The 26584-nt window shown below is 50.1% G+C and overlaps 1 protein-coding gene across 2 annotated transcripts; it reads left to right on the forward strand.

Moving 5' to 3' along the window:
* The first annotated feature begins 1423 nt into the window (after positions 1-1423).
* LOC140492606 (schwannomin-interacting protein 1-like) lies at positions 1424-25544 on the forward strand. 2 transcript variants are annotated; one of them, XM_072591617.1, is made up of 8 exons: positions 1424-1603; positions 4776-5213; positions 6426-6517; positions 7423-7528; positions 7859-8002; positions 10182-10290; positions 19538-19647; positions 21570-25544. In XM_072591617.1, the coding sequence occupies exons 2-7, from the start codon at positions 4785-4787 to the stop codon at positions 19633-19635; spliced, it is 978 nt and encodes a 325-aa protein (XP_072447718.1). In that variant the 5' UTR covers positions 1424-1603; positions 4776-4784; the 3' UTR covers positions 19636-19647; positions 21570-25544. The 2 variants fall into 2 exon arrangements, with proteins under 2 accessions (XP_072447718.1, XP_072447719.1); XM_072591618.1 differs by lacking the exon at positions 1424-1603 and adding an exon at positions 1676-1733.
* The last annotated feature ends 1040 nt before the right edge of the window (positions 25545-26584 follow it).

Genomic DNA, 26584 nt, shown 5'->3' on the forward strand with positions numbered 1-26584 from the left:
CTGTTTTAAATCCACCCTCTTTTCCCCCATTTGGAGCACAGCAGGTTGAGGGGTGACCTTTAAGAGTTTATGAAAATCATGAGAGGCATAGGTAGTGTGAATAGCCAAGATATTTTCCCTTGGATGGGTGAGTTCAAAACCGGGGGCATTTTCTTAAGGCGAGAGAGGGAAGTTTTAAAAGGACAATGAGGGGCAACTCTTCTACACTGAGAGTGGGTCAGTTTGTGGAGCGAACTACCAGAGGAAGTAGTGGATGTGGGTATGTTGCAACACTCGAAAGACATTTGGATAAGCATATGAATAGGAAAGGTCATAGAGTCTTACAGAACAGCACAGAAGGGCATGCCCACCATAATCCCAAACTAAACTAGTCCCACCAGCCTGTTCCTGGCCCATATCCCTCCAAACCTTTCCTGCTCATGTCCTTATCCAAATGTCTTTTAAACATTGTAACTCTACCTGCATCCTCCACCTCCTCAGGAAGTTCATTCCTCACGCGAATCATTCCCTGTGTAAAAATGTTGCCCCCCCCCTCCCCCCACCCCGTGTCTTTTTTAAATCTCTCTTGTCTCCCCTTAAAAATGTGCCCCTGGTCTTGAAATTCCCCATCCTAGGGAAACGACAACTCTCACTGGCTCCATCTACAACCCATACTACTGTATAAACCTCTATCAGGTTGCCTCTCGTCCTACATGCTCTCCATTTTCCGAACTTTATTCTACTTCTCTGGATCTTTTTGCCCTGGGATACTCGGGTGATGAGTTTTAGCAGGAGGGTTCATGTGTGGGGGAATACCCCATGGCCTCTCTTCATCCTTAATTTCACCTTTAGCTTGGGTCCAAGGTATGAGTCGTGTGGCTACGTTCCACACGGAGTCATTGTGGACTCCCTAAGAGTCAGTAAAGTCACAAAAGATGCAGAGAGCTGCACACCTATAGGCAAATTACATAGGCACAGGCAAAACCACAGGCACTCTCTCACACTCACACACTCACTCTCACACACACTCTCTCACTCACACATACACACAGTCTGTCTGAATAGGAAAGGTTTGGAGGGATATGGACCAGGAGCAGGCAGGTGGGACTAGATTAGTTTGGGATTATGAATTAGTTGGACTGAGGGGTGTGTTTCCATGTCTACCTCCGTCAAACCTTTCAGTGGTGTCCCCGTCTCCTCCATGTGCATCTGTTAGTATTTCTGCGTTGGGACGTTACAGCAGATTTCTGACTAAAATCTAATCCTGTTGAGTTTATCTGCATTTATCACGATCTACGCGGGGGGCGTTTGGAAGGCTACTTTTCTGCTGGATTTACTCTGGCCGAAGTCTTGACTGACAGATCAGTGCATCAGATGCTAGTTATTGCTGGAGGTGGGGAGAGAGAGAGAGAAAGTGACAGCTCCCTGACTCTCCAGTGAACTGGGAGGAGTTAAAACAGCGAGAAAAAGTTGGAAAGGAACTTAGCAGTCAGTCTGATTTCATAAGTTTAAGAGGAAGGGAATCCAGGAGTGAGTTGGCTGCACTGGGTTGGGCCAGTCTACAGATTTTGGGAGGAGAGAGAGCAGACACTGATAACCAGAATTGGAATCCACGTCCCTTTTGGTGAGTTTCACACTTCGGGAATAGGAGAGGTGGGGGGGGGGGGAGAAAAAAATTCTCAGAGATTGGAAACCCGGAAGTTACAAAAAAATAGTCCGAAGGAAACTTCACTTTAAACCAGGAATGCGTTTGTGTGAGTATCTTAAACAGCGCGATTAGTGAGACTTCCTGTGATTGCTGTCCCTCGTTAGGGGTTGGCTCGATTTCAGTTTTCATCGAAACTGAGTGATATTCAGTGAAAAGTCAAGCATTTTAAAACCCCTTTCACGTTCCAGTAGCAATAGGACCAACCCCGGGAGGGTTATTTTTATACATGTGAGTGGACAGACTTAATTTTTCTGTGTTAAAGCAAGCCTCTTCCCCCCACCCCTTACCACCCCCCCCCACCTTCCCTCCCCCAGATTCCTTCAATTCTCAAGAGGTTGGCATTATCCTCCAGTCCCAATGTGACTTGCCTATTGAAATTCCTCACGCGTACCCCATCCCTCTCTGCCTTGGCTCCCAAATTGGGCACTTTGCACACCCGTCCTGCGGGATATGCCCTCTGGACAGGCTGTAAACCATGCGGGTTCACACACCCTGTGCCATTGCGCAGGGAGTGCCGCACTGTCAGAGGCGCCACCCCTCAGGTAAAACCAGTCCTGCCTTCTCCAGACACCCCATGGAGTCATGCAGCACAGAAACAGACCCTTTGGTTCTTCTCGTCCATGCTGACCAGATATCCTAAATTAATCTAGTCCCATTTGCCAGCATTTGGCCCATATCCCTCTGAACCCTTCCTATTCATATACCCATCCAGATGCCTTTTAAATGTTATTGTACCAGCCTCCACCACTTCCTCTGGCAGCTCATTCCATACACCTACCATCCTCTGTGTGAAAAGGTTGCCCCTGAAGTCCCTTTTAAACTTTCCTTTCTCACCTTAAACCGATGCCCCTCTAGTTTTGGACTCCCTTACCCTGGGGAAAAGACCTTGACTATCCACCCTATCCACGCCCCTCATGATTTTATAAACCTCGATAAGGTCACCCCCCAGCCTCCGATGCTCCAGGGAAAACAGCCCCAGCCTGTTCAGTCTCTCCCTATAGCTCAAATCCTCTAATCCTGGCAACATCCTTGTTAATCTTTTCAGAACCCTTTCATGTTTAGCAATATCATTCCGACAGTAGGGAGACCAGAATTGACCGCGGTATTCCAAGAGGCCTAACCAATGTCCCCTACAGTCGCGACATGACCTCCTAACTCCTACACTTGATACACTGACCAATAAAGGGGTACCATGAAGGGGTGAAAGGGAGGTTGGTGGCACTGGGTGTGCTCCCCAGTTTCTTGGGATCGACGTTTATCCCTCGAATCTACTGTCATCGAAATCTGATCACGTTAATTACTCACTGCTGTCTGCTGGAGCTTGCTGTGTGCGAATTGGTTCCTGCATCTTCCGCGTCCCAGCAGATGGGACCCACTAATGGCTAAGTGCTTTGAGGGTTGCGAGAGAGGTGCTATACAAATGCCAGCTCTTATCGCAAGCCACTTAGGTTCAGCAGTTTGAAAATCTTGGGGAATGTCCCAACTCCACCTCAGTTGAGATGTAATATTGTGCTCCTTGTTTTCTGGTTTTCAAACATTAGAGGCCATTATCTCTCTGTCACTGCTCAAACTTCTGTAATCAAGGGACGACAGTAAGTCATGTTTCTGTGCTTTGCTGGTGTACTTTAACCTTTGAAAAGCCAGTTCAAACGTTTGTCACCTGAGAGCAGCTGGGACTGGATTGTGCTCGTGCTTTTTTTTTGTTTTTGCTTGTGATCGAACACATCCCTTAAACCCATGATGTTCTAACCAAGTGATCTCTTTAACCTCCTCCAGTCCAGCAACCCTCCAAGGTATGTAGCCTCCCCACAAGTTCCTCCCTCCCTCCCTCTCCCTCCCACTCCCTCCCACTCCCTCCCACTCCCTCCCACTCCCACTCCCTCCCACTCCCTCCCACTCCCTCCCACTCCCACTCCCTCCCACTCCCACTCCCTCCCCCTCCCTCCCTCTCCCTCCCACTCCCTCCCCCTCCCTCACTCTCCCTCACTCTCCCTCTCTCTCACACACACACTCACACTCTTTCACTCTCTCACCATGTCTGAAAACTGACCTCTTTGTCAGGAGAAGTAGGTCATTTAGCCCTTGGATCTGCTCAGCCATTCAGTGAGACCATGGCTGACGTGATAATCCTCCAGTTTCCTGTTCGCTGTCCCAGACATTTCCTTACAGAACTCCAAAGTGTTTTCTGTTGTCCACAAAATGCCGAAGTGAGAGCAGAAGCCATTCGGCCCATTGAGTACACCCCAACCTTCCGAATAGCATCCCACCTGGACCCCCTTCCCTAACCCCATAACCCAACACTTCCCATGGACAACCCACTCTAACCTGCACCTGGAGGAGACCGGAGGAAACCCACACAGTCCTGGGAAGAGTGTAGGCGAAAGTGAGGACTGCAGATGTTGGAGATCAGACTCAAGATTGGAGTGGTGCTGGAAAAGCACAGCAGGCCAGCCAGCATCCGAGGAGCAAGAATCACGATGATTCCTGATGAAGGGCTCCTGCCCGAAACATCGATTTTCCTGCTCCTCGGATGTTGCCTGGCCTGCTGTGCTTTTCCAGCACCACTCCAATCTTGACACTGAGACGGTCGCCCAAGGCTGGAATCGAACCCACGTCCCTGGCGCCGTGAGGCAGCAGTGCTCACCAGTGAGCCACCGTGCCACCATTTTCAGAGGGCAGTTAAGAATCAACCCCATTGCCGTGGGTCTGGAGCCATGTGTAGGCCAGAGCGGGTAAGGATGGCAGATTTTGTTCCCTAACGTGCTTTAGTGACCTCCCAGATGGACTTTTACAACGCCCAGTTTCTCGTCACTGAGGTGAGATTTCTGTTCCAGACTTAGCATGTGCTTCATCATGTCTGTATGCTCACCAACCGATGCCAATCCCGTTCACCTGCACTTGGTACATATGTCCTGTCATTTTTAAGTGCTGGCCCATTTGACTGGTCAAATGCAAGTTTTGTGAGTTGTTGATGTGGGAGTTGAACAAATGTCCCCAGAAGATTAATGTCTCAGCTGTAATTCCAGTGACATTGCCACTGACTAACCTGGATGTCCTTCTCTCTTGTTATTTTCTTTTAATGGTGCAGAGCTATGGTATGGATTCGGGAGGTGAACTCTTCAGTTCCCTGACGGCGAGGCCAGATTCCGGAAGGTTCCGGCTCTCCGGGCAGAAGCCCCCGGTGGGATTGGGATCCAGCTCCTCCGACGACGAAGGCTTTCAGGACTGCGAGCTGAGAACGCCCGAGGGTCAGGCGCAGGATGGACCAGTCGGCCTGGCCGTGGGGGAGGGTAGCAGTGCCAGTCCGACAGGCAGCCTGTCTAGCTGGGGGCTCCGAGCGGCGCCGGCTGGGCCCCCACCCCCTGCCGAGGGCACCTCTCCGTCGGAGGCAGCAGCGAGCGAGCTGCCCATCCTGAACTGGGAGACCCTGGAGAGTCACATCGCCGGCCTCCAGCTGCAGGAGGATGAGAGGCAACAGGCCCGAGAGCGGAACCGCAAAACAGGCATCGCTGCCAGAGAAGGGTCGGTGAGTGTGCCAGCCGCCCACCGGCACGAGTAATGGGGTGGCCAGTTTGTTGCCCTGGTGCCTGGGAGCCAACGCTGGAACCGTGTTGCTGCAATAAGACCGATTTCCAGACTCCCGGAGCCCTGGGGAAGTACAGGTTTTGGCTGGGAAAGCCAGTCATAGAGATGTACCACATGGAAACAGACCCTTCGGTCCAACCCGTCCATGCCGACCCAATCTAGTCTCACCTGCCAGTACCCAGTCCCTATCCCTCCAAACTCTTCCTATTCATATACCCATCCAGATGCCTCTTAAATGCTGTCATTGTACCAGCCTCCACCACTTCCTCTGGCAGCTCATTCCATACACGTACCACCCTCTGGGTGAAAAAGTTGCCCCTTAGGTCTCTTTTATATCTTTCCCCTCTCACCCTAAACCTATGCCCCTCTAGTTCTGGACTCCCTGACCCTAGGAAAATGACTTTGCCTATTTACCCTATCCATGCCCCTCATGGTTTTATAAACCTCTATAAGGTCAACCCTCAGCCTCCGACGCTCCAGGGAAAACAACACCAGCCTATTCAACCTGTCCCTACGCCGCAGTGTATGGGCTGAATGGCCTGTTTCTGTGCTGTGAAAAGTTCGATCTCTCTCCATGACCCCCATCAACAACACCTTGTCGTTTGGAAACCTCCATCCCTTCTCCACAGAACAGTCGCTCAATCCAAAACGTTAGCTCTGATTTCTCTCCACATGTGCTGCCAGACCTGCTGAGCTTTTCCAGCAATTTCTGTTTTTCATAACCTCCATCCCTTTGTCATTATAATCGCTCCCTTTCTACTGTCCTTCAGCTTTTGGAATACTGCATTCAGTGTGTGTGAGGAGCGAGGCTGGCCTTAGGGATTTGGGAGGGGTTGTGGTTACTGAGGGTGAGGAAGTCTATTGTCAGGCTGTCTCGGGAAATGTATTCCCCAGTCTGGAAGTGGCTTGAGTCATCTCCCTGTTTGCTGCCTTGAGTCTTAGTTAGTCTGTTTGATGAAGGCTGAGGCACTCTGGGTAGGTTCACTTGTGGCCTAGCAGACATGGTTCCTTATGCTCTTTGTGGCCATACTGTGGGTGGACAGGGTAGAGCTTTTCTCCCACAACAAGAACTGCACGCAGTATTCCGAGAGTGGCCTAACCGATGCCATTGGCTTGCATTCCCAGTCTGACGGCGTTTCCTTTTGTATTCCAGCCGCGGGGCAGAAGGAGAATGGAGAGATTCAGCTCCTGGGAAAGAGCAAGCAACAGCAATTGGCAGATGACGAACTTTCACTGCACCACGAGGTAGGGGCAGAACACGTGAGCTGGTCATATTCTCTCTTAACCAAGACTGGCCCAAGACTCCCTGTAACCGAACGGAACCAGTCCTCAGAGTGCTGTGCATCATGGTATGGGGCAGCGCTGCTCAGTGTTAGTTCACTGTCTCTACCTCACAATCTCTCCATCTCTCTCTCTCTCTCTCTGTCTCTCACCTCAAAGTCATAAATATTGGAGCTCCCCCACACAGAGACTCCAGAATGAAATTCCAAAATGCAATCCCTCTGCAGCACTGTGGGAACACTGCAGCCCTAGAGATAGACAGTGGTGCAGGACTCCCATGGCACTCACCCTCTGACAGTGCAAACTCTCTCAGTGCTGACCCTCCGACAGTGAGGTGCTCCCTCAGCGCTGACCCTCCAACAGTGCGGCACTCCCTCAGCACTGATCCTCCGACAGTGCGGCACTCCCTCAGCACTGATCCTCCGACAGTGCAGCACTCCCTCAGCATTGACCCTCTGACAGTGCAGCACTCCCTCAGCATTAACCCTCCGACAATGCGGCACTCCCTCAGCACTGACCCTCCGAAAGTGCGGCACTCCCTCAGCACTGATCCTCCGACAGTGCGGCACTCCCTCAGCACTGACCCTCCGACAGTGCGGCACTCCCTCAGCACTGATCCTCCGACAGTGCGGCACTCCCTCAGCACTGACCCTCCAAAGGTGCGGCACTCCCTCAGCACTGACCCTCCGACAGTGCGGCACTCCCTCAGCGCTGACCCTCCGACAGTATCCACTCCCTTGGCACTGACCTTCGACCCGAGGTGGGTGTGCCGATTCTGCCTCACTGTTGGGTACAGCCCCCTGCTCAGATCCTACTGCCTCATGGTGTCTCAGTGAATCCTTGGCCGTTGTTTCCTTTCTCTCCCACAGGTTCCACAGTCGGATGAACCTGCAGCTCTGCTTCATCAACGATAGCAGCAGTGAGAGTGAGGCTGAGGAGACAGTCGGGGGAGCTTCCAGCACACCGTCCCCTCAGGTACTGACGGCGTTCATTTGCTACTGTCCACGGGAGACAGGCCCTATTTGTCCGTGCAGCAAGGTCAAACTTACTGGTTCAGTGCTGTTTCTCTGACATCTCATTGAGATTTTTGGCCCTGAAGCCTGGGACAACCTTGTAACAGTGAGGGTTTAGTTTAAGAGGTGTGTGGGTAAGCAGCACAGAAAGGTAAATTCAGCCCATCGTCCCTTCGGAAAACGCCATCTTTTCAAAACCTGCAGTGCACACAAAGTTTGGGATTGTAGCAAACAGTGAGGAAGGTCCGAAAGGCAGGCTGCTGAGTTTCCTTCCTAATGTTTGTGTTCGCAGCCAACCACAGGTGAATCCTCCCCCACTGAGGGGAGTCTGGAATCCCGCAGGAAGGAGCTGGAGAGCGAGGCCAAAAGAAGTCTCGCCCTGTTACAACGGAGACTCGACCAGGAGAAGCAGCTACTGCGGGCAGCCGCCGAGCGGGTGAGTTCGGCCGATTGTTGTTCAGGAGCAAGTTTGTTCAGCGTTCCAAACTCGCACAGGCACAAGCTTCCAGGATGGATGTGGCTCCGGAACTGTCGGAGGGTCAGCGCTGAGGGAGTGGGCACTGTCTGAGGGTCAGTGCTGAGGGAGCGGGCACTGTCGGAGGGTCAGTGGTGAGGGAGTGGGCACTGTCAGAGGGTCAGCACTGAGGGAGCGGGCACTGTCGGAGGGTCAGCACTGAGGGAGCGGGCACTGTCGGAGGGTCAGTGCTGAAGGAGCGGGCACTGTCAGAGGGTCAGCATTGAGGGAGCGGGCACTGTCGGAGGGTCAGCACTGAGGGAGCGGGCACTGTCAGAGGGTCAGCATTGAGGGAGCGGGCACTGTCGGAGGGTCAGCACTGAGGGAGCGGGCACTGTCGGAGGGTCAGCGCTGAGGGAGTGGGCACTGTCAGAGGGTCAGCATTGAGGGAGCGGGCACTGTCGGAGGGTCAGCACTGAGGGAGCGGGCACTGTCGGAGGGACAGTGCTGAGGGACCAGGCACTGTCGGAGGGTCAGCACTGAGGGAGCGGGCACTGTCGGAGGGTCAGCACTGAGGGAGTGGGCACTGTCGGAGGGTCAGTGCTGAAGGAGTGGGCACTGTCGGAGGGTCAGTGCTGAGGGAGTGCTGCACTGTCGGAGGGTCAGCGCTTTGGGGGCGGGCACTGTCGAATAGTCAGCGCTGAGGGCGTGGGCACTGTCAAAGGGTCAGCGCTGAGGGTGTGGGCACTGTCAAAGGGTCAGCGCTGAGGGTATGGGCACTGTTGGAGGGTCAGTGCTGAGGGAGTTCCGCACTGTCGGAGGGTCAGTGCTGAGGGAGTGGGCACTGTCGGAGGGTCAGTGCTGAGGGAGTGCCGCACTGTCGGAGGGTCAGTGCTGAAGGAGTGAGCACTGTCGGAGGGTCAGCGCTGAGGGAGTGCCGCACTGTCGGAGGGTCAGTGCTGAGGGAGTGGGCACTGTCGGAGGGTCAGTGCTGAGGGAGTGGGCACTGTCGGAGGGTCAGCGCTGAGGGAGTGCCGCACTGTCGGAGGGTCAGTGCTGAGGGAGCGCCGCACTGTTGGAGGGTCAGTGCTGAGGGAGTGGGCACTGTCAGAGATTCTGTGCTGAGGGAGCGCCACACTGTCGGAGGGTCAGTGCTGAGGGAGCGCCACACTGTCGGAAGGTCAGTGCTGAGGAAGTGGGCGCTGTCGGAGGGTCAGCGCTGAGGGAGTGGGCACTGTCGGAGGGTCAGCGCTGAGGGCGTGGGCACTGTCGGAGGGTCAGTGCTGAGGGCCTGGGCACTGTCGGAGGGTCAGTGCTGAGGGCCTGGGCACTGTCGGAGGGTCAGCGCTGAGGGAGTGCCGCACTGTCGGAGGGTCAGCGCTGAGGGAGTGCCGCACTGTCGGAGGGTCAGTGCTGAGGGAGTGCCGCACTGTCGGAGGGTCAGTGCTGAGGGAGCGGGCACTGTCGGAGGGTCAGTGCTGAGGGAGCGGGCACTGTCGGAGGGTCAGCGCTGAGGGAGCGGGCACTGTCGGAGGGTCAGCGCTGAGGGAGCGGGCACTGTCGGAGGGTCAGTGCTGAGGGAGTGCCGCACTGTTGGGCAAACCATCTTTAAATGGGATGTTGAAGATCAGACAATCTGTACTATCTTGGCTGAGTGTATGATATCCAGTAATTTGATGAAAAACATAGAGGTTCTCTGATCCCCTGGGCCCATTAACTTCCTTCACCGAGTTAAGAATCACACCTCACTAGGTTATAGTCCAACAGGTTTATTTGGAAGCACTAGCTTTTGGAGTGCTGCACTACATCAGGTAGTTGTCTGTCAGTCATTGACAACCACCTGATGAAGGAGCAGCGCTCCCAAAGCTAGTGCTTCCAAATAAACCTGGTGGACTATAACCTGGTGATGTATGATTCCTAACTTTGTCCACCCCAGTCCAACACCGGTATCTCCAATTCGTTCTTACCCTGAAAGTGAGCTGCTCTGTGGAGGCTGTGTACAGAGTCACTGCTGGTTTTAACAGTAAAGAAGTGATTCCGCCTCTGAAAGTCCCTGATTGGCTTGATACTTGCTGAGGTTGGAAAAGATGCTGTGGGAATCTTCCTTTTGTTTCCTGTACTCTGTGAGTTCCATAACAGAAGTGATCTTTCTCTCCCTCAGCGGAAAGATGCCGAGGGCAGGGGCAAATCTGTGGAGCGAAGTGACCTGCAAACAATGAAGCTGCCGCAAATCTGGAATCTGCAATCACACCTCTACTCGCAAATTCACGGTAAGTCTGTGAATCTCCACGGGCGGGAATAAGGAGACAGTGTAGAGAGAACTTTACTCTGTATCTAACCCTGTGCTGTCCCTGTCCTGCGAGTGTGTGATAGGGTGACAGTGTAGAGAGAACTTTACTCTGTATCTAATCCCGTGCTGTCCCTGTCCTGGGAGTGTGTAATGGGGTGACAGTGTAGAGAGAGCTTTATTCTGTATCTAACCCTGTGCTGTCCCTGTCCTGGGAGTGTGTGATAGGGTGACAGTGTAGAGGGAGCTTTATTCTGTATCTAACCCTGTGCTCTCCCTGTCCTGGGAGTGTGTGATGGGGTGACAGTGTAGAGGGAGCTTTACTCTGTATCTAACCCTGTGCTGTCCCTGTCCTGGGAGTGTGTGATAGGGTGACAGTGTAGAGGGAGCTTTACTCTGTATCTAACCCTGTGCTGTCCCTGTCCTGGGAGTATGTGATAGGGTGACAGTGTAGAGGGAGCTTTACTCTGTATCTAACCCCAGTGTTGCGAATGTGAAGTACCAGAATGGAGCTTGTTTACTGTCAGCCGTCCAAATGATTTGTTTTCCTGCTCCCTCACCATTACCCCCTCGACTTCACTAAGCGTTTATCGTCGAGACTTCAAAGTTGTGATTTCCATTCTGCCCCTTGGTGTGTTGTCTGAAACCCCAGAGTTAGCCTTTTGTGTGTGACTCTAATGCCCATTTCTGCTGTCTGTAAATGTTCAGGCAGTCTCTCCAACGTCCAGCAGAAAGTTACTGCCCTTAAATTAGACAAAGACTAATTTCAGGCCTCGCTCGATTCTCCATCCCTTTCCCCAGTGAAATTCAGGGATTAAACCAGTCTGTTCACCAACCTCCAACTTCAAGCTGAGCTTCTGCCCTCAGTTTGACAGCTTTGTGAAGGTTTGATCATTTCTACCTTTGTAGCATCACTGACCCAAGGCCCCACCCTCTTCCAACTCCACCTCCCCGACGGCCTCATCATCCAGACCTTTGACTCATGTCGGCTCTCCAGGTCCTACCCGCCTAATCTGCGATCATCCAAAACTCTGCTCTGTGTGTGTGTCCAAACTCTCCCAATCAAACATCCCGACCATAGAATGCTCACCCTTGTTCTCAAATCTCTCCAGTGCCTCACTGACTCTTTCTTTCCCGCTCAGTAATCTCCTCCTGGCCCTCAAGCCTCCCAGATATCTCTGCCCTTCCGATTCCAGCCTCTTGACCATTCCCCGATTTCCACCGCTCTGCCACTGGGGGGCTGTGCCTTCAGCTGCCTGAGCCCTGGCATTCCTTCCCTAAACCCCTCTGACACCCCACTCCTTTCGTAAGACCAACCTCTTTGGTCATTTGCCCGTAATATCTCCTTCTGTAACATGGTGTCCTTCCTCACCCTCCTCCAGTGAAGCACGTTTTGTTACATTAAAGCCTTATTCTGCTTCCTTTTGTGGAGTGTGGGTGATGTTCAGGTCGTCCAGAATTTATTGTCCTTGGGAAGGTGGTAGTGAGCTGTGTCTAAAACAGGAGCAGGAGTCGGCCATTTGGCCCTTCGAGCCCGATCCGCCCCTCAAGATGGCTGATCATCCAACTCAGTCGCCTATTCCCACTATCTGCCCTTGCCTGATGGAAACAGAAAATAGAGGGAGCAGGCTGAACCATGGGGGCAGAGTCCTTTGTGTGTATTGAAGGCTGAGATAGATTCTCGATTAGTCGGGGAATCGAGGGTTACAGGTGTCAGATCAACCAGGAGCCTGTTGAATGGTAGAGCAGTCTCAAGGGGCTGAATGGCCTACTCCCGTTCCTATTCCTTCTGATCTTGTGAGAAGAGGCAGCTTTTCTGAACAGCTGCACTGTGTGTGGTGTGCTGTTCAGAAAGGGAATTCCAGACTTCTGACCCAGTGACAGTGAGTCACATTGGAGTTGTTATCTGCGGTTTTAGACCTGTTCTGGTCTGCCTTGTATTGTCAGCAGTTACCTTGAAGGTGACTTTGCTCTCTCTCTCTCTCCTGAGAGATTCGTAAGAGCTGAGGAATATTTAGTCAGCGGTGCCGACAAGACTGAGTCAGATTTTCTGATCCCGGATCTGAAGATCGTGAAGTCAAGCCTGAACTTGGGGAGCTGAGTACTTTGCTGTAACCATTGCTTCATGAAAGGTATTGCCTCTTTGATCGGGGCATTACCCTCACTTGTAGTTGAGGGGCAGAGAAATGTTATTTAAGAAGCCCCGTGCTGTTTGTTAGAACATGCTTCTGGGTGCAGTTCTGGCTTCTGTAATATCAAAAGACATATAAGGTAAAGTCACATTGTCCTACCATACCATGGCTGAAAATGTGTTGCTGGAAAAGCGCAGCAGGTCGGGCAGCATCCAAGGAACAGGAGAATCGACATTTCGGGCATCAGCCCTTCTTCAGTCCTCACTTCCTACCATACCATGGGGCTGGAGACAACCATGGTGGGTTTAACCTGAGGGTCATCACTCTGTTATGGAGCAGATCAGACCCCCTCAAAATACTTTAAGATTAGATTCCTTACAGTGTGGAATCAGGCCCTTCGGCCCAACAAGTCCACACTGACCTTCCGAAGAGTAACCCACCCTGACCCCATTTCCCCCTGACTAATGCACCTAACACTATGGGAATTTAGCCTGCCCAATCCACCCTAACCTGCACATCTTTGGACTGTGGGAGGAAACCCACGCAGACACGGGGAGAATGTGCAAACTCCACACAGACAGTCGCCCGAGTCGGGAATCGAACCCGGGTCCCTGGCACTGTGAGGCAGCAGTGCTAACCACTGAGCCACCGTGCTGGCCAATAGGAAGGTAGCCTAGACCTTAACATTTTTCTATTTTAAAGATAGATGTGAAGTACTGTGTTGCAGATGGGATGCACCTCATCAAACTACACAACTTTTAAGCAAAACACAATTTATTTAAACGCTACAGTTAAAATATAAACTGAAAGAAAGAGGAATTTAGAATACCTCAATTATTGGAAAACTTAACCAAGTAACAGATATAGTACCTATTACTAATTAACTGTTACAATATAGGAACATCCCGTAAACACACCCCATGGTAAATTCAGACACAGATTCTCACATGCAGTTCTCCAATCCAGGAGGAAATAGACATCAAGAGAAAATTCAGGAGCTAGGAGAGTACATTGTGGAAAAAAGCAAAACTCGGACATCTGGATCAGTGAGAGTTGGCCACACTCATTCAAACTGTCTTAGACAAGAACCCCAAGGTCTCTGAAGTTGGTTACTCTAGTGGTTCAAGCGCCTCTGCCTTATAACGTTTCTTCAAAAGAAAACAGGACAAAATAATCTCTTAATGTCAGAAATCATAGGGTTGAGAAGGGGAGATCTTCACGGTAAACTCAGCCAGTTGGGAGTTGAGCCCACGCAGTTGACATCATCCTGCATCACAAACCAGCCTTCCAGCCAACTGAGCGAAGAAGGTGCAATAAAAAACCCAACGGAATTGAGAGCGGATACATCTCTGCATGGGTTGATACAGGTTGGGGCATTTATTTTCTCTCTGGAGCAGAGAAAGCCAACCTGCAATTGGCCTTTGAAATTCAGCAAGGGTTCGATAATGTTGAGTCCTTAGTCGTGTGGCGGGAGAGGGAAGGGAGACTCTATCAGGCTGTGCAAAGGAAATAAAGGAGCTAGGACCTACAGACGTTCTGTTAGCGACACCTCTTATTTGAGAGGAAGTGAGCGGATTTGAAGGGGAAGTGGTTTGGCGAAAGAGCAAGTTCAGCTCAGGCAAAAGAGGGCAGTGCAAGGGAAAGTGAAACTCCCGGGGTGTGGCTGCAGTTGATAATATCGAGACATTTAAGAAGAAATTGCTGTGCTGATTAAGGAGACGTGTGAGAGCTGGGGAAGGGAAAAGGGCTCACGTCGAGTAGAAATGTAGGGGAGATGATGGCCTAGTGGTATTGTCACTAATCCAGACAGCACGTAAACATCCTGGGGAGCCAGGTTCAAATCCCACTACACCAGAATTTAAATTCAGTAATATAAAATCTGGAATTAATGATGACTATGAGTCCATTGTCGATTATTGGGGGGGCAACACCCACATGGTCACTAGCCATCCTCACCTAAGGATAAGCCAGGGAACTATAGACCAGTGAGCCTGATGTCGGTGGTGGGCAAGTTGTTGGAGGGAATCCTGAGGGACAGGATGTACATGTATTTGGAAAGGCAAGGATTGATTAGGGATAGTCAACATGGCTTTGTGCATGGGAAATCCTGCCTCACAAACTTGATTGAGTTTTTTGAGGAAGTAACAAAGAGGACTAATGAGGGCAAAGTGGTAGATGTGATCTATATGGACTTCAGTAAGGCGTTCGACAAGGTTCCCCATGGGAGACTGATGAGCAAGGTTAGATCTCACGGAATAAATGGAGAACTAGCCATTTGGATACAGAACTGGCTCAAAGGTAGAAGACAGAGGGTGGTGATGGAGGGTTGTTTTTCAGACTGGAGTCATTTAACCAGTGGAGTGCCACAAGGATCGGTGCTGGGTCCACTACTTTTCATCTTTTATATTATGATTTGGATGTGAACGTAAGAGATACAGTTAGTAAGTTTGCAGATGACATCAAAATTGGAGGTGTAGTGGACAGTGAAGACGGTTACCTCAGATTACAACATGATCTTGACCAGATGGGCCAATGGGCTGAGAAGTGACAGAAGGAGTTTAATTCAGATAAATGCGAGGTGCTGCATTTTGGGAAATCAAATCTTAGCAGGACATATACACTTAATGGTAAGGTCCTAGGGAGTGTTGCTGAACAAAGAGACCTTGGAGAGCAGGTTCATAGCTCCTTGAAAATGGAGTCGCAGGTGGATAGGATAGTGAAGAAGGCGTTTGGTATGCTTTCTTTTATTGGTCAGAGTATTGAGTACAGGAGTTGGGAGGTCATGTTGCGGCTGTACAGGACATTGGTTAGGCCACTGTTGGAATATTGCGTGCAATTCTGGTCTCCTTTCTATTGGAAAGTTGTTGTTAAACTTTAAAGGGTTCAGAAAAGATTTACAAGGATGTTGTCAGGGTTGGAGGGTTTGAGCTACAGGGAGAGACTGAACAGGCTGGGGCTGTTTTCCCTGGAGCGTCGGAGGCTGAGGGGTGACCTTATAGAGGTTTATAAAATTATGAGGGGCATGGATAGGGTAAATAGGCAAGGTCTTTTCCCTGGGGTCAGGGAGTCCAGAACTAGAGGGCATAGGTTTAAGGTGAGAGGGGAAAGATATAAAAGAGACCTAAAGGGCAACTTTTTCACACAGAGGATGGTATGTGTATGGAATGAGCTGCCAGAGGAAGTGGTGGAGGCTAGTACAATTGCAACATTTAAGAGGCACTTGGATGGGTATATGAATAGAAAGGATTTAGAGGGATAGGGGCCGGGTACTGACAGTTGGGACTAGATTGGGTTGGGATATCTGGTCAGCATGGACGGGTTGGACCGAAGGGTCTGTATCCATGCTGTACATCTCTATGACTCTGTGACCTGGTCTGGCCTACATGTGACTCCAGACCCACACCAGTTGGATGTGATTGTCATTGGCTAGGCCCAGCATCTATTGCCCATCCCTAATTGTCCGGAGTCTCAGACACTGAAAACAATGAATGCTGGAGATCATAGCGGGTCAGGCAGCATCCGTGGAGAGAGAGCAAGCTAATGTTTCAAGTCTAGGTCACTCTTCATCAGAGCTGAAGGGAAGTGTGGAGGGGCCAGCACTTGCGCTTAGTGAGGGGTGGGATGGTGGAGTGCTGGGGGAGAAAGGGTGCTGATTAGTGCAAATGAAGGACCTGGAATGTGAGAATGGCAGAAGAATAATATGTCTAACTGCCAGACTGGGAAGGACAGACACAGTCCAACTGGAGTAGGGAAGGGAGCAGAGAGAGGACATGTTGACAGAGAATGCAAGCAGTAAAACTAAAATAAAAAGGGAAGGAATGGGAGTAGGTTCACAACCTGAAGGTGTTGAACTTAGTATTGAGCCCAGACGGCTGTAACGTGCCACTGGCACAATGCTCCTTGTGGGAACTTTCGGTGTGCAAATTAGAACGTGGAACATTCCAGGGCAGTACAGGTCCTTCGGCCCTCTGTTGCGCCGACCTGTGGAACCAATCTGAAGCCCATCTTTCGGGTGTTGGCAGGTGGGACCAGATTGGGTTGGGATGTCTGGTTGGCATGGACGGGTTGGACCGAAGGGTCTGTTTCTGTGCTGTATATCTCTATGACTCTATGTGCCAACCCATTTAAATGCCCTTAAATTTGGCGACTCTACTACTGTTGCAAGCAATGCGTTCAACGCCGCTACTACTGTCTGAGTAAAGAACCTACCTCTGACACCTATCCTGTATCTATCACCCCTCAATTTAAAGCTACGTCCTCTCATGCGAGCAGGGTTTTATGACGCCTCCAAAAAGTAACCCGCTCTGGGATAGTGAGCCTGCGAAAGGCCTAAAATGTGAAAAATTGTACATTCCCCTATGTTCCCCCTGTATCAGTGCAGCCATTTGGCGTGATTCCCAGACTTTTTGTTCAGTGTGTGCATGGAACTGGCCTTTGGGATGTGTCCTTGTTTTTATTTGTCCAGCTGCTGGCAGGGATTCTGCTGATTCACTGCATAAACATCATCGTCATTCCCCCCTGCCCCTTCCCCTCCCATGCCTTACTCCCCAATGGTCTGAAGACTGGGTTCAACAGTGGGCCCTTTACCCCACTGCAGTCTGAAAAAACAAAGTGAACCATCGTTCTCCTTGAACTCAAAAAACAATGCCCCTGAAAAATCAGAACAGGAGGTGACCTGGCTCATTGTGTCCGTACTGCCCCTTTTGAAGAGCTTGCTAATAAATCACACTTCCCTCCCTGCTCTTTCTGCACTGCTATGCAATTTTCTTCCCCATCCCATCCCCCCTTTCAAATGTTTCCTCAACTTCCCTTTTTGAAAGTTCCTCTTGAATCTGCTCCCTCTGAGGCAGTGCATTCCAGATCGCAATGGCTTGCTGCGTCAGAAACCAATTCTCCTCGTTCCCCTCCCCCCCCTCCCCCCACCAACATCACCAGATCCTTTAGCTGGCGTCTACAATCGATATCGCTTTTGGTTTTGGCCCATTGTCAGTGGAAACCGATTCCCCTCCTTTATTCTGCCAGTGCCATTATAGTTAAGCATATTTCAACATTTCTAAAAAAAATAATCTTGACCACTCCAGTCTCTCCTCATCTCCTGGGACCTTTTCTCGTAAGTCTGTTTTGCAGAGTTTCCAAAGCCTTGATGAATTGGATCCAGTCCTCCAACTGAGTCTGAAGCAGTGATTCATAAAAACTCAATTCTGATCTCCTTGCAGTAGGAAAGATGTTGTGAAGGGAGCAACGCTCCGAAAGCTAGTGCTTCCAATTAAACCTGTTGGACTATAACCTGGTGTCGTGTGATTTTTAATGTTGTGAAACTTGAAAGGGTTCAGAAAAGATTTACAAGAATGTTGCCAAGGTTGGAGGGTTTGAGCTATAGCGGGAAGTTGAATAGACTGGGGTTGTTTTCCCTGGACCATCAGAGGCTGAGGGGTGACCTTATAGAGGTTTATAAAATCACGAGGGGCATGGAAAGACAAGATCTTTCCCACAGGGTAGGGGAGTCCAAAGCTATAGGGCATAGGTTTAAGATGAGAGGGGAAAGATTTTAAAATGAGGGGCAACTCTTTTCATGCAAAGGGTGGTGCATGTATGGCATGAGCTGCCAGAGGAAGGGGTGGAGGCTGGTACAATGACAACATTTAAAAGGCATTAGATGGGTGTTTGAATAGGAAGCCTTTCGAAGGCTATGGGCCTAGTGCTGGCAAGTGGGACTAGATTAGGTTAGGATGTCTGGTCGGCATGGACGAGTTGGACCAAAGGGCCTGTTTCTGTGCTGTATGACTCTATAACTCCGCTCATTTTCACTCTGTGGCTCAACTCATATTAACTTCTTTGTATTTTACCTTCTGAGTTCAGGATTCTTTTATTTTTAAATAAAATTTTGACCCTTGACTGTTGAGTGATTTCAAGCAACAGATTTGCAGCAGGTCCGAGATGGATAAATATTTGTTAAGCAAAGATCTTATGGGGATAGGGGCCAAAGGCAGGTATGCTGATTTAGGCCACAGATCGACAATGATCTCATTGAGTGATAGAACAGGCTCAAGGGACTGAATGGCCTACTCTTGTTATTATTTAATGAGTGGTGGTGGTGGGGGTGACCCTAGCTTTTAACTTGTACCCTAACCAAGGTGGCATATTGATTAATGGCCCCTTTAAAAAATAACAACAGCGGAACAAAAAGTATATATTTTAGATTGATATAAAATTGTACGGGGGAGATAATGCGCTGGAGGCCCTGTCATCATCATGGAGGCCTCTAGAGGGAGCACTCTCTAAGGACATCCAGGAGCTCTGGAGAGGAAAGTCTAGTAATTAGGTTAGATTAGATTAGATTACTTATAGTATGGAAACAGGCCCTTCGGCCCAACAAGTCCACACCGACCCGCCGAAGCGCAACCCACCCAGACCCATTCCCCTACATTTACCCCATTCACCTAACACTATGGGCAATTTAGCATGGCCAATTCACCTAACGTGCACATGTTTGGACTGTGGGAGGAAACCGGAGCACCCGGAGGAAACCCACGCAGACACGGGGAGAACATGCAAACTCCACACAGTCGGTTTCCTGAGTAATGGTCAATTAATGATCCCAGTTTTAAAACAAAAAGTCAATGAATCCAGCTGACATCCCCTTTTAAACGGTTACTATCGCAAAAATTCAAATAGTGAAAGGAAGCTGAGTAAATTTAAATATATTTGTATGTGGGGAGATGATGCTTCTGTGGTGCCCACTGATCATAGATCGTGTGCTAGAAGGGTCCTCCTTCAGGTTCCCCCAGGAGTGGATGTAACCATTGGAGAACAGAGGCCTTGAGTGATACTTTCCAACCAATCCACTCAGAGATGTTATGACATATCCTGTGGAGCAGGTGGGACTCGAACCTTGTCCTCTCAGCTCAGTAGTAAGGACAGTACCACTGCGCCACAAGAACCGAGGAGGTCTTTTGTATGTGCACTGGAGATTACATGATCAATTCCCTTCCGTCAACGCCCTGTTGACATCGAGCATGCGACTGGCCTCCCATGAACACTTGCAGCCACTGAATTCTGATTGGTCAATACTGACCCTGGTTTGGTTCTCCTGCTCAGGTCTCAACACCCAACTGATGGAGCTTCTGGAAACCCGGGATGAGCTGAAGACCAAGCAAGATGCCTTACTGGTCGAAATTGGAGACTTGACACACTGAGTGCAAATGAAGGTGAGTGCATGGGTCTGTTAAAGGGATTGGGTGACAATTGTACTGGTCTGAAAGGGAATGGCTGACCATTGTGCTAGACTTAAAGGGAATGGGTGACTACTCTGCTATGCGATCATTCCAAGCATGTAGCAAGTTCCAATGGCTGCCTGTACTACCTCCTTTCAGAAGGCTTCTCTCTTCCTGCATCTATGCCGTTCCGTTTTCTTGACAGAGTTGATTAGCTTCCCTTCTCTGGACCCACAAGGCTGCAGTCCAGAGGGAGAGCTCTGTCTGGAGCTGCACAGTCAACAGTGCCTTCACTGAGCTGACACCTTCCAGCAGTCCAGAGGATTAAGCAGCAATCTGACACTCTCTGAACAGGCCTGAGGGAGCCCTGCATTGTCAGAGGTGCCTTCTTTTGGCTGCCATGTTAAGCTGAGGTCCCTAGTGCACTGCACACTGAAGGAGGCTGTAAATGGAGATATTGGAGTGGGGGGGGTTATGGTTGTCATACAGAGAAAATTCCACACAGGGTCCTGAGGCCAATATTTACTTCTGAGTCAATGCCACTGTAGGCAACTGATCTGGGTTTATGTAGAACATAGAACGGTACATCACAGGAACAGGCCCTTCGGCCCATCATGTCTGTGCCTACCATTTCCCTGCTCATGATTGATTTCCCTCTATTCTCTGCCTGTTCATGCATCTGTCTAAATGCCTCCATTTCTGCTTTGACCACCTCCCCTGGCAGTGCATTCCATGCAAACTACCATCCTCTGTGTTTAAAAAAAAACTTGCCTCGCACAACTCCTTTAAAATGGCCCCCTCTCACCTTAAAGCCACATTCCTGATGAAGGGCTTATGCCTGAAACATTGACTCTTCTGCTCCTTGGATGCTGCCTGACCTGCTGTGTTTTTCCAGCGCCACACTTTTCGACCCCTCTCACCTTAAACCTGTGCCCCCGAATATTTGACATTTCCGAAGTGGGGAAAGACTATCCTTCCTATCTGTGCACCTCATAATTTTATATACTTTGATCAGCTCACCCCTCAGCCCCCGGCTTGCTGTCTGCCACACTTTCAGTTGACATTAAAAGTTCTGTGGTACACCCGGAGGTGATGAAAGGTGATAAAGCAGTGGAATTTCTTTGACTGCTCCTGTTGTTTGAAAGCACCAGCCATGTAGCTGGATCCGGTCTGAAGGAGACCTTGGGATGCAGGATCATCATTCCTTGAACGTGGAGTCACAGGTCAACAGGGCAGTGAAGACGTTGTTTGGTACACTTGCCTTTATTGGTCAGAACATTGAGTACAGGAGTTGGGAGGTCATGTTGACGCTATACAGGACACTAATTGGCGACTTTTGGAATACTGCGTGCAATTCTGGTCTCTCTGTTGGAGGAAGGGTGTTGTACTTCTTGAAAGGGTTCAAAAATGATTTGCAAGAATGTTGCCAGGATTACAGGGTTTGAGCTTTAGGGAGAGGCTGAATAGGCTGGAGCTGTTTTCCCTGGAGCGTCGGAGGCTGAGGGGTGACCTTATAGAGGTTTATAAAATCATGAGGGGCATGGATAGGGTGAATAGACAAGGAATTTTCCCCAGGGCAGGGGAGTCCAAAGCTCGAGGGCATAGGTTCAGGGTGAGAGGGGAAAGATATAAAAGGGGCCTAAGGGGCAACATTTTCACACAGAGGGTGGTACGTGTATGGAATGAGCTGCCAGAGGAAGTGGTGGAGGATGATACAATTACAGCATTTAAAAGGCATCTGGATGGGTGTATGAATAGGAAGGATTTAGAGGGATATGGGCCAAGTGCTGGAAAATGGGACTAAATTAATTAGGATATCTGGTCAGCATGGACGTGTTGGACCAAAGGGTCTGTTTCCATGCTGTACATCTCTCTGATTCTATGAGTCTAATTGATCTGTTTCCTTTCTCCCTCAGGTTCTGAATAATTCAACCAAAGAAAAACAGAAGTGAAGAGGTTTACACGATAGGGATTCTTTCCTTTCCTGTCTTTGTTTTTTTCATTTGTTTGCGAATTTTGCACCAGTGGGAAATCTCCGATTCCGGGTTCCAGTCCAGGATTTGAATCCGGCTGAATTCCAAAGTCGGCAGGGTTGCATCTTTGGAGCTGCTCAGTTCGTGTCCAGGGGCCTGCAGGAAACACGAGACAAGGGGGAGGGCATTCGGCCTGACGAACCTATCCTACCCCTCCTCACCCTGCCACTCAGTGAGATCTCGGGCCCCATCTGTATCGTCGCTCCATCTGCCGCCATTGGACTTTGCCGACCATGAATCCACCTTATCCAGCGATTCATTCCTGGCCTGGCCCTCCCTCCCTCCCCAGTGCCGTCGCTGGGGGAATGCCGCACTGCCGAAGGTGCCATCTCCAGGGCATTAGACTGAAATGATGTCTAACCTCTAAGCGACCATGGAAGGTCCCACACTGGGGAGGGTCTCCCAGATGTCCTCTGATCAATATTTATTCCTGAGCCAAGATCAGACCTACAACAAAAAGTGGCATTTGTGGGATCTTGCTATGCGTAAAGTGGATGCTGTGTTTTCCGCATTACAACGATGACTACACTTCAGAACTTACATTGATTGGCTGTGAAGCACTTTTTCTGTTGGGATTCCTTTTTTATCAGGCATCACGTAAATGCAGGTTCCATCTTTTCTGTGGGAAAGGCGGGATGCCCTCTCATTCTGAGGTAAAATGAGACCGTGTGCAGACCCTGGGTCCGAGTGGGGGGAACTAAAATCTGTGGGCCAACAACAAACTGCATTTGTGTGGTGCCCTGAACAGGGCGCGATCATTGGAAACATCGTCAGGAATAACTTAAGTCACATCAAGGAGGGACAAGACCCAGACAAGTGTGTTACAGTGGGTCAGTTTGACGAGGCGTCTCCGAGACAGAGGGTTAGGGAGGGAATTTCAGATCTTAGGGTCCCCTAGGTTGCTGAGGGCCCAGAGTCGGAGAGATGGAAATCAGAGCAATACATATCAGGGCAGAATTAGAGGAGAGCTGAGATCTCAAATGGCTGTGGGCCTGGAGCAGATTACGGAGACGGGGAGGAGGTGAGACGCAGGAAGTGTTTGGAAACAGCGATGTGAGTTTTAAATGGTCCAAATTGTCCAGTGAACACAGGGGTTTGGGGTGAATCTACTCCTTTTATGTCTGTTTTAGACTTGCCTGCTAAACAGAGGTGAGATTACACACTGGCTTTGAGAAGGCCATGACCAGGCTACTTGATAAATGTAGGCTTAACCTGTACAGGACACTCATCGTTTTCTGGTTAGTGTAGAGGTGATGGTTACAGAATTGTTACAGTAGTAACACCCATCGTGTCTGCACCAACTTGTGAAACCTGAAAGGGTTCAGAAAAGATTTACAAGGGTGTTGCCAGGGTTGGAGGGTTTGAGCTACAGGGAGAGGTTGAACAGGCTGGGGCTGTTTTCCCTGGAGTGTCGGAGGCTGAGGGGGTGACCTTATTGAGGTTTATAAAATAATGGTGAAGAGTTTAAGGTGAGAGGGAAAAGATTTAAAAGGGACCTAAGGGGCAACTTTTTCACACAGAGGGTGGTACGTGTATGGAATGAGCTGCCAGAGGAAGTGGTGGAGGCTGGTACAATTACATTTAAAAGGCCTCTGGGTGGGTAAATGAATAGGAAGGGTTTGGAGGGGTATGGGCCAAATGCTGCAAACTGGGACTAGATTAATTTAGGATATCTGGCCAGCATGGACGAGTTGAACTGAAGGGTCTGTTTCCGTGCTGTACATCTCAGTGACTCTGAAATGCTGAGGAAGGGGGTAGATCTGAAATAAGACTGATATAAAAGCTGGAATGACTCCGGAACAGGTCTGACTTGATGCAGAATCCAAACTTTAGGAGATAAAGTCACTCAATCTGAAACATTAACGTGGCTCCTCCATGACCTGGAGAGTATTTTCCAGCTTTTCGTTCTGTTCATGTTCTCCCCATTCCCTGTGCTGCTTTTCCCTTTACTCCTTTATTGCCCATCCCCAACTGCCACGGAATGACTTCCTGGGCCATTTGCAGAGGGCATTTCAGAGTCAGGCACATCAGAATTAGGAGCAAGGGGTAGGCCATTCAGCCCTTGAGCCTGCTCCCCCCTTTCAATACGGTCACCTCAGCCTCAACTCATCCTCCTGCCTGTTCCCCATAACCCGTAACTAATTAAATTCTATCTCGCCCTTAACTTTACTCCATGTCCTTGGTGCCCATTGCTCTCTGGGGGAAAGAATTCCGAATGATGACACTTTGAGAGAAAAGGATTCTCCTCGTCACCTTAAAAAGGGGACCCTACGTTTTGAAACTGTGCCCCTCCACTCCAATTCTAGACCGCTGCGCCAGGGGAGAAAGCATCTCTGCGTCCACCCGGTCAATCCCCCTCAAAATCTTGGGGCCTCTCACTCTTTCCTAAACCCCAAACGAGTACACATCCAAACCTACTCAGTCTCTCCTCCACCGGGCAATCCTGGTTTTGCAGGAATCACTTAAGTGAACCATCTCCAAGCTGCTTTCAATGACCCACAGGGATGGGAGAAGAAGTAGGCTATTCTGCCCCTTGAGTTGTGTTGAGGTTGTACGGGATATCAATGAGGCCACTTCTGGAGAACAGTGTGCAGTTCTGGTGACCCTGTTATGGGGAGGATATTATAAAGCTGGAGGAGGCTCAGAAGAGATTTACCAGGGTGTTGCTGAGAATGGAGGCTTTGAGTTCTAAGGAAAGGCTGGGGCTTTGCACATTGGTACGTCGGAGGCTGAGGGGTGACCTTATAGAGGTTTATAAAATCATGAGGGGTACAGGTAAGGTGAATGGCAGGTGTCTTTTCCCTGGAGTGGGGGGATTTCAAGACTAGGGGGCACATTTTTAAGGTGAGGTGAAGGAGATTTTAAACAGACATGAGGGGCAACTTTTTTCTACACCGAGTGGTTCGCGTGTGGAATGAACTTCCTGAGGAAGTGATGGATGTGGGTAGAGTTACAACATTTAAAGGGCATTTAGATACGTTTGGAGGGATATGGGCCAGGAGCAGGCAGGTGGGACTAGTTTAGTTTGGGATTATGGTCGGCACGGACTGGTTGGGTGAAGGGTCTGTTTCCATGTTGTAGGAGTTTGAATCCACTCTGCCATTCAGTGAGATTACGTCTTACCTGATCATCCTCAACTCCTATTTTCTTGACTTATTGCTGTCCACCCCCCCATCGCTCGCTCCCCCCCCCCCCCCCCCCCCCGATTCCCTTGCTGATTAAAAATCTGCCCATCTCAGCCTTGAAAATACTCAGTGAGCCAGCTTCTGCAGCTTTCTGTAAGCAAGAAAGTCCAACTGTCTACAATCTTCATGATGTGGTTTGACCAATGACACCCCCAACTCTAATGAACTTCCCTACTTTTACACGTCTAACACCCCCATCCCTTCCTCAACCCTTAGGCCAACATTCAGTGTTTAATGGGTTCTATCAGTTTTGAAAATGCAGGAAGTATCGGTTGGGATTGATATGGGCCGGTTGGGGGAGGATGAAATACTCTGGGGATTTGTGTTTCTGGAGTTTCCAACAGCGCCCACCCCCCCCCGTCCCACACCTTGTTCTGGTCCCAATAGACTCCCGTTCCCCTCGCTGTGCCTCCCACGTGGTTCCAGACAAGGCCTGCAGCTCTGAGCCTATTTGTGAAGGTCGTATTATATAGGCTGCTTATAACACAGGCCTAGCTGTGACAATGAGGGCCGCGGCTCAGTCAGTATTCCCATATTAACCATTTTTTTTTGTATATATTTAGATATATATTTTTTTAAGTTGCTATTTTCCACATGTTAACGGTTACCACCACGTTGTTGAAAAGAGGGAGCAAATAAAATGTTCGGGGAGGCAATAAATGTTCAGAAAAGTGCTTCGAAGGTTGGCGTTTTCTTTTGTCGGTGCGCAGGCCGTGTCTGAGGGAGGTGACCATGCGGCATAAGGACACGAGAACTAGGAGCAGGAGTAGGCCGTCTGCTCCCCCCCCCCCCCCCCCCCGCCTTCAGCCTGCTCCACCATTCAATAAGATCGTGGCTGATCCTTTCATGGACTGATCTGCCTGCTCACCCTAACTCTTAATTCCTTTACTGTTCCAAGACCAATCTTTGCCTTAAAAACATTCAATGGGGTAGCCTCAACTGCTTCACTGGGCAGGGGAAATCCACAGATTCACAACCCTCTGGGTGAAGAAGTTCCTCCTCAACTCAGTCCAAAATCTGCTCCCCCTTATTTTGAGGCTATGCCTCCTAGTTCTAGTTTCACCTGCCAGTGGAAACAGCCTCCCTGCTTCTATCCTAGGTATTCCCTTCATAATTTTGTATGTTTCTATAAGACTACCCCCCCCCCCCCCCATTCTTCTAAATCTTAACGAGTGCAGTCTTAGTCTACTCAATACATTCTACGAGTGAGAATTCCCACCAGTTCTTACGGGGAAGTGGACAGCTGGTTGGCTGGAACATGGGCCCCGGATCTGAAGGCTCCATCCTCCTCGCCCGGAATTGGCGGCCCACGGGAGCAGGCTGTGTTTGCGGCCTAGACAAGACACACCAGCCTACTCCATGGGCCCATGGGGAAGATAAGCCTCGCTTTTGGGAGGTGCGAGGGGCTTGTTGGGTTTGCTCTTGGCGACTGAATCCCCCCCCCCCCCACCCCCCCCCCAACCATCACCCCAGCTCCAGAACACCCCCACCCTGAGTCAAGTCCAGATTAGTGTGGGCCCAGGAGCCCTCACTCCCAGCCCCAAGCTGCCCACCTGGGTCACCTGGTCGGCTCGGCCCATTCTCTCTCGCCTCGAGCTAAAGTGGAATCGTAGAAAATAGAAGCAGAAGTAGGTCATTTGGCCCTTCAAGCCTGCTCCACCATTCAACATGATGATTGCTGATCATCCAACTCAGCCCCTTTCCCACCCTTTA

This window comes from Chiloscyllium punctatum, chromosome 21, assembly GCF_047496795.1.
Source record: "Chiloscyllium punctatum isolate Juve2018m chromosome 21, sChiPun1.3, whole genome shotgun sequence".
NCBI lineage: Eukaryota > Metazoa > Chordata > Chondrichthyes > Orectolobiformes > Hemiscylliidae > Chiloscyllium > Chiloscyllium punctatum.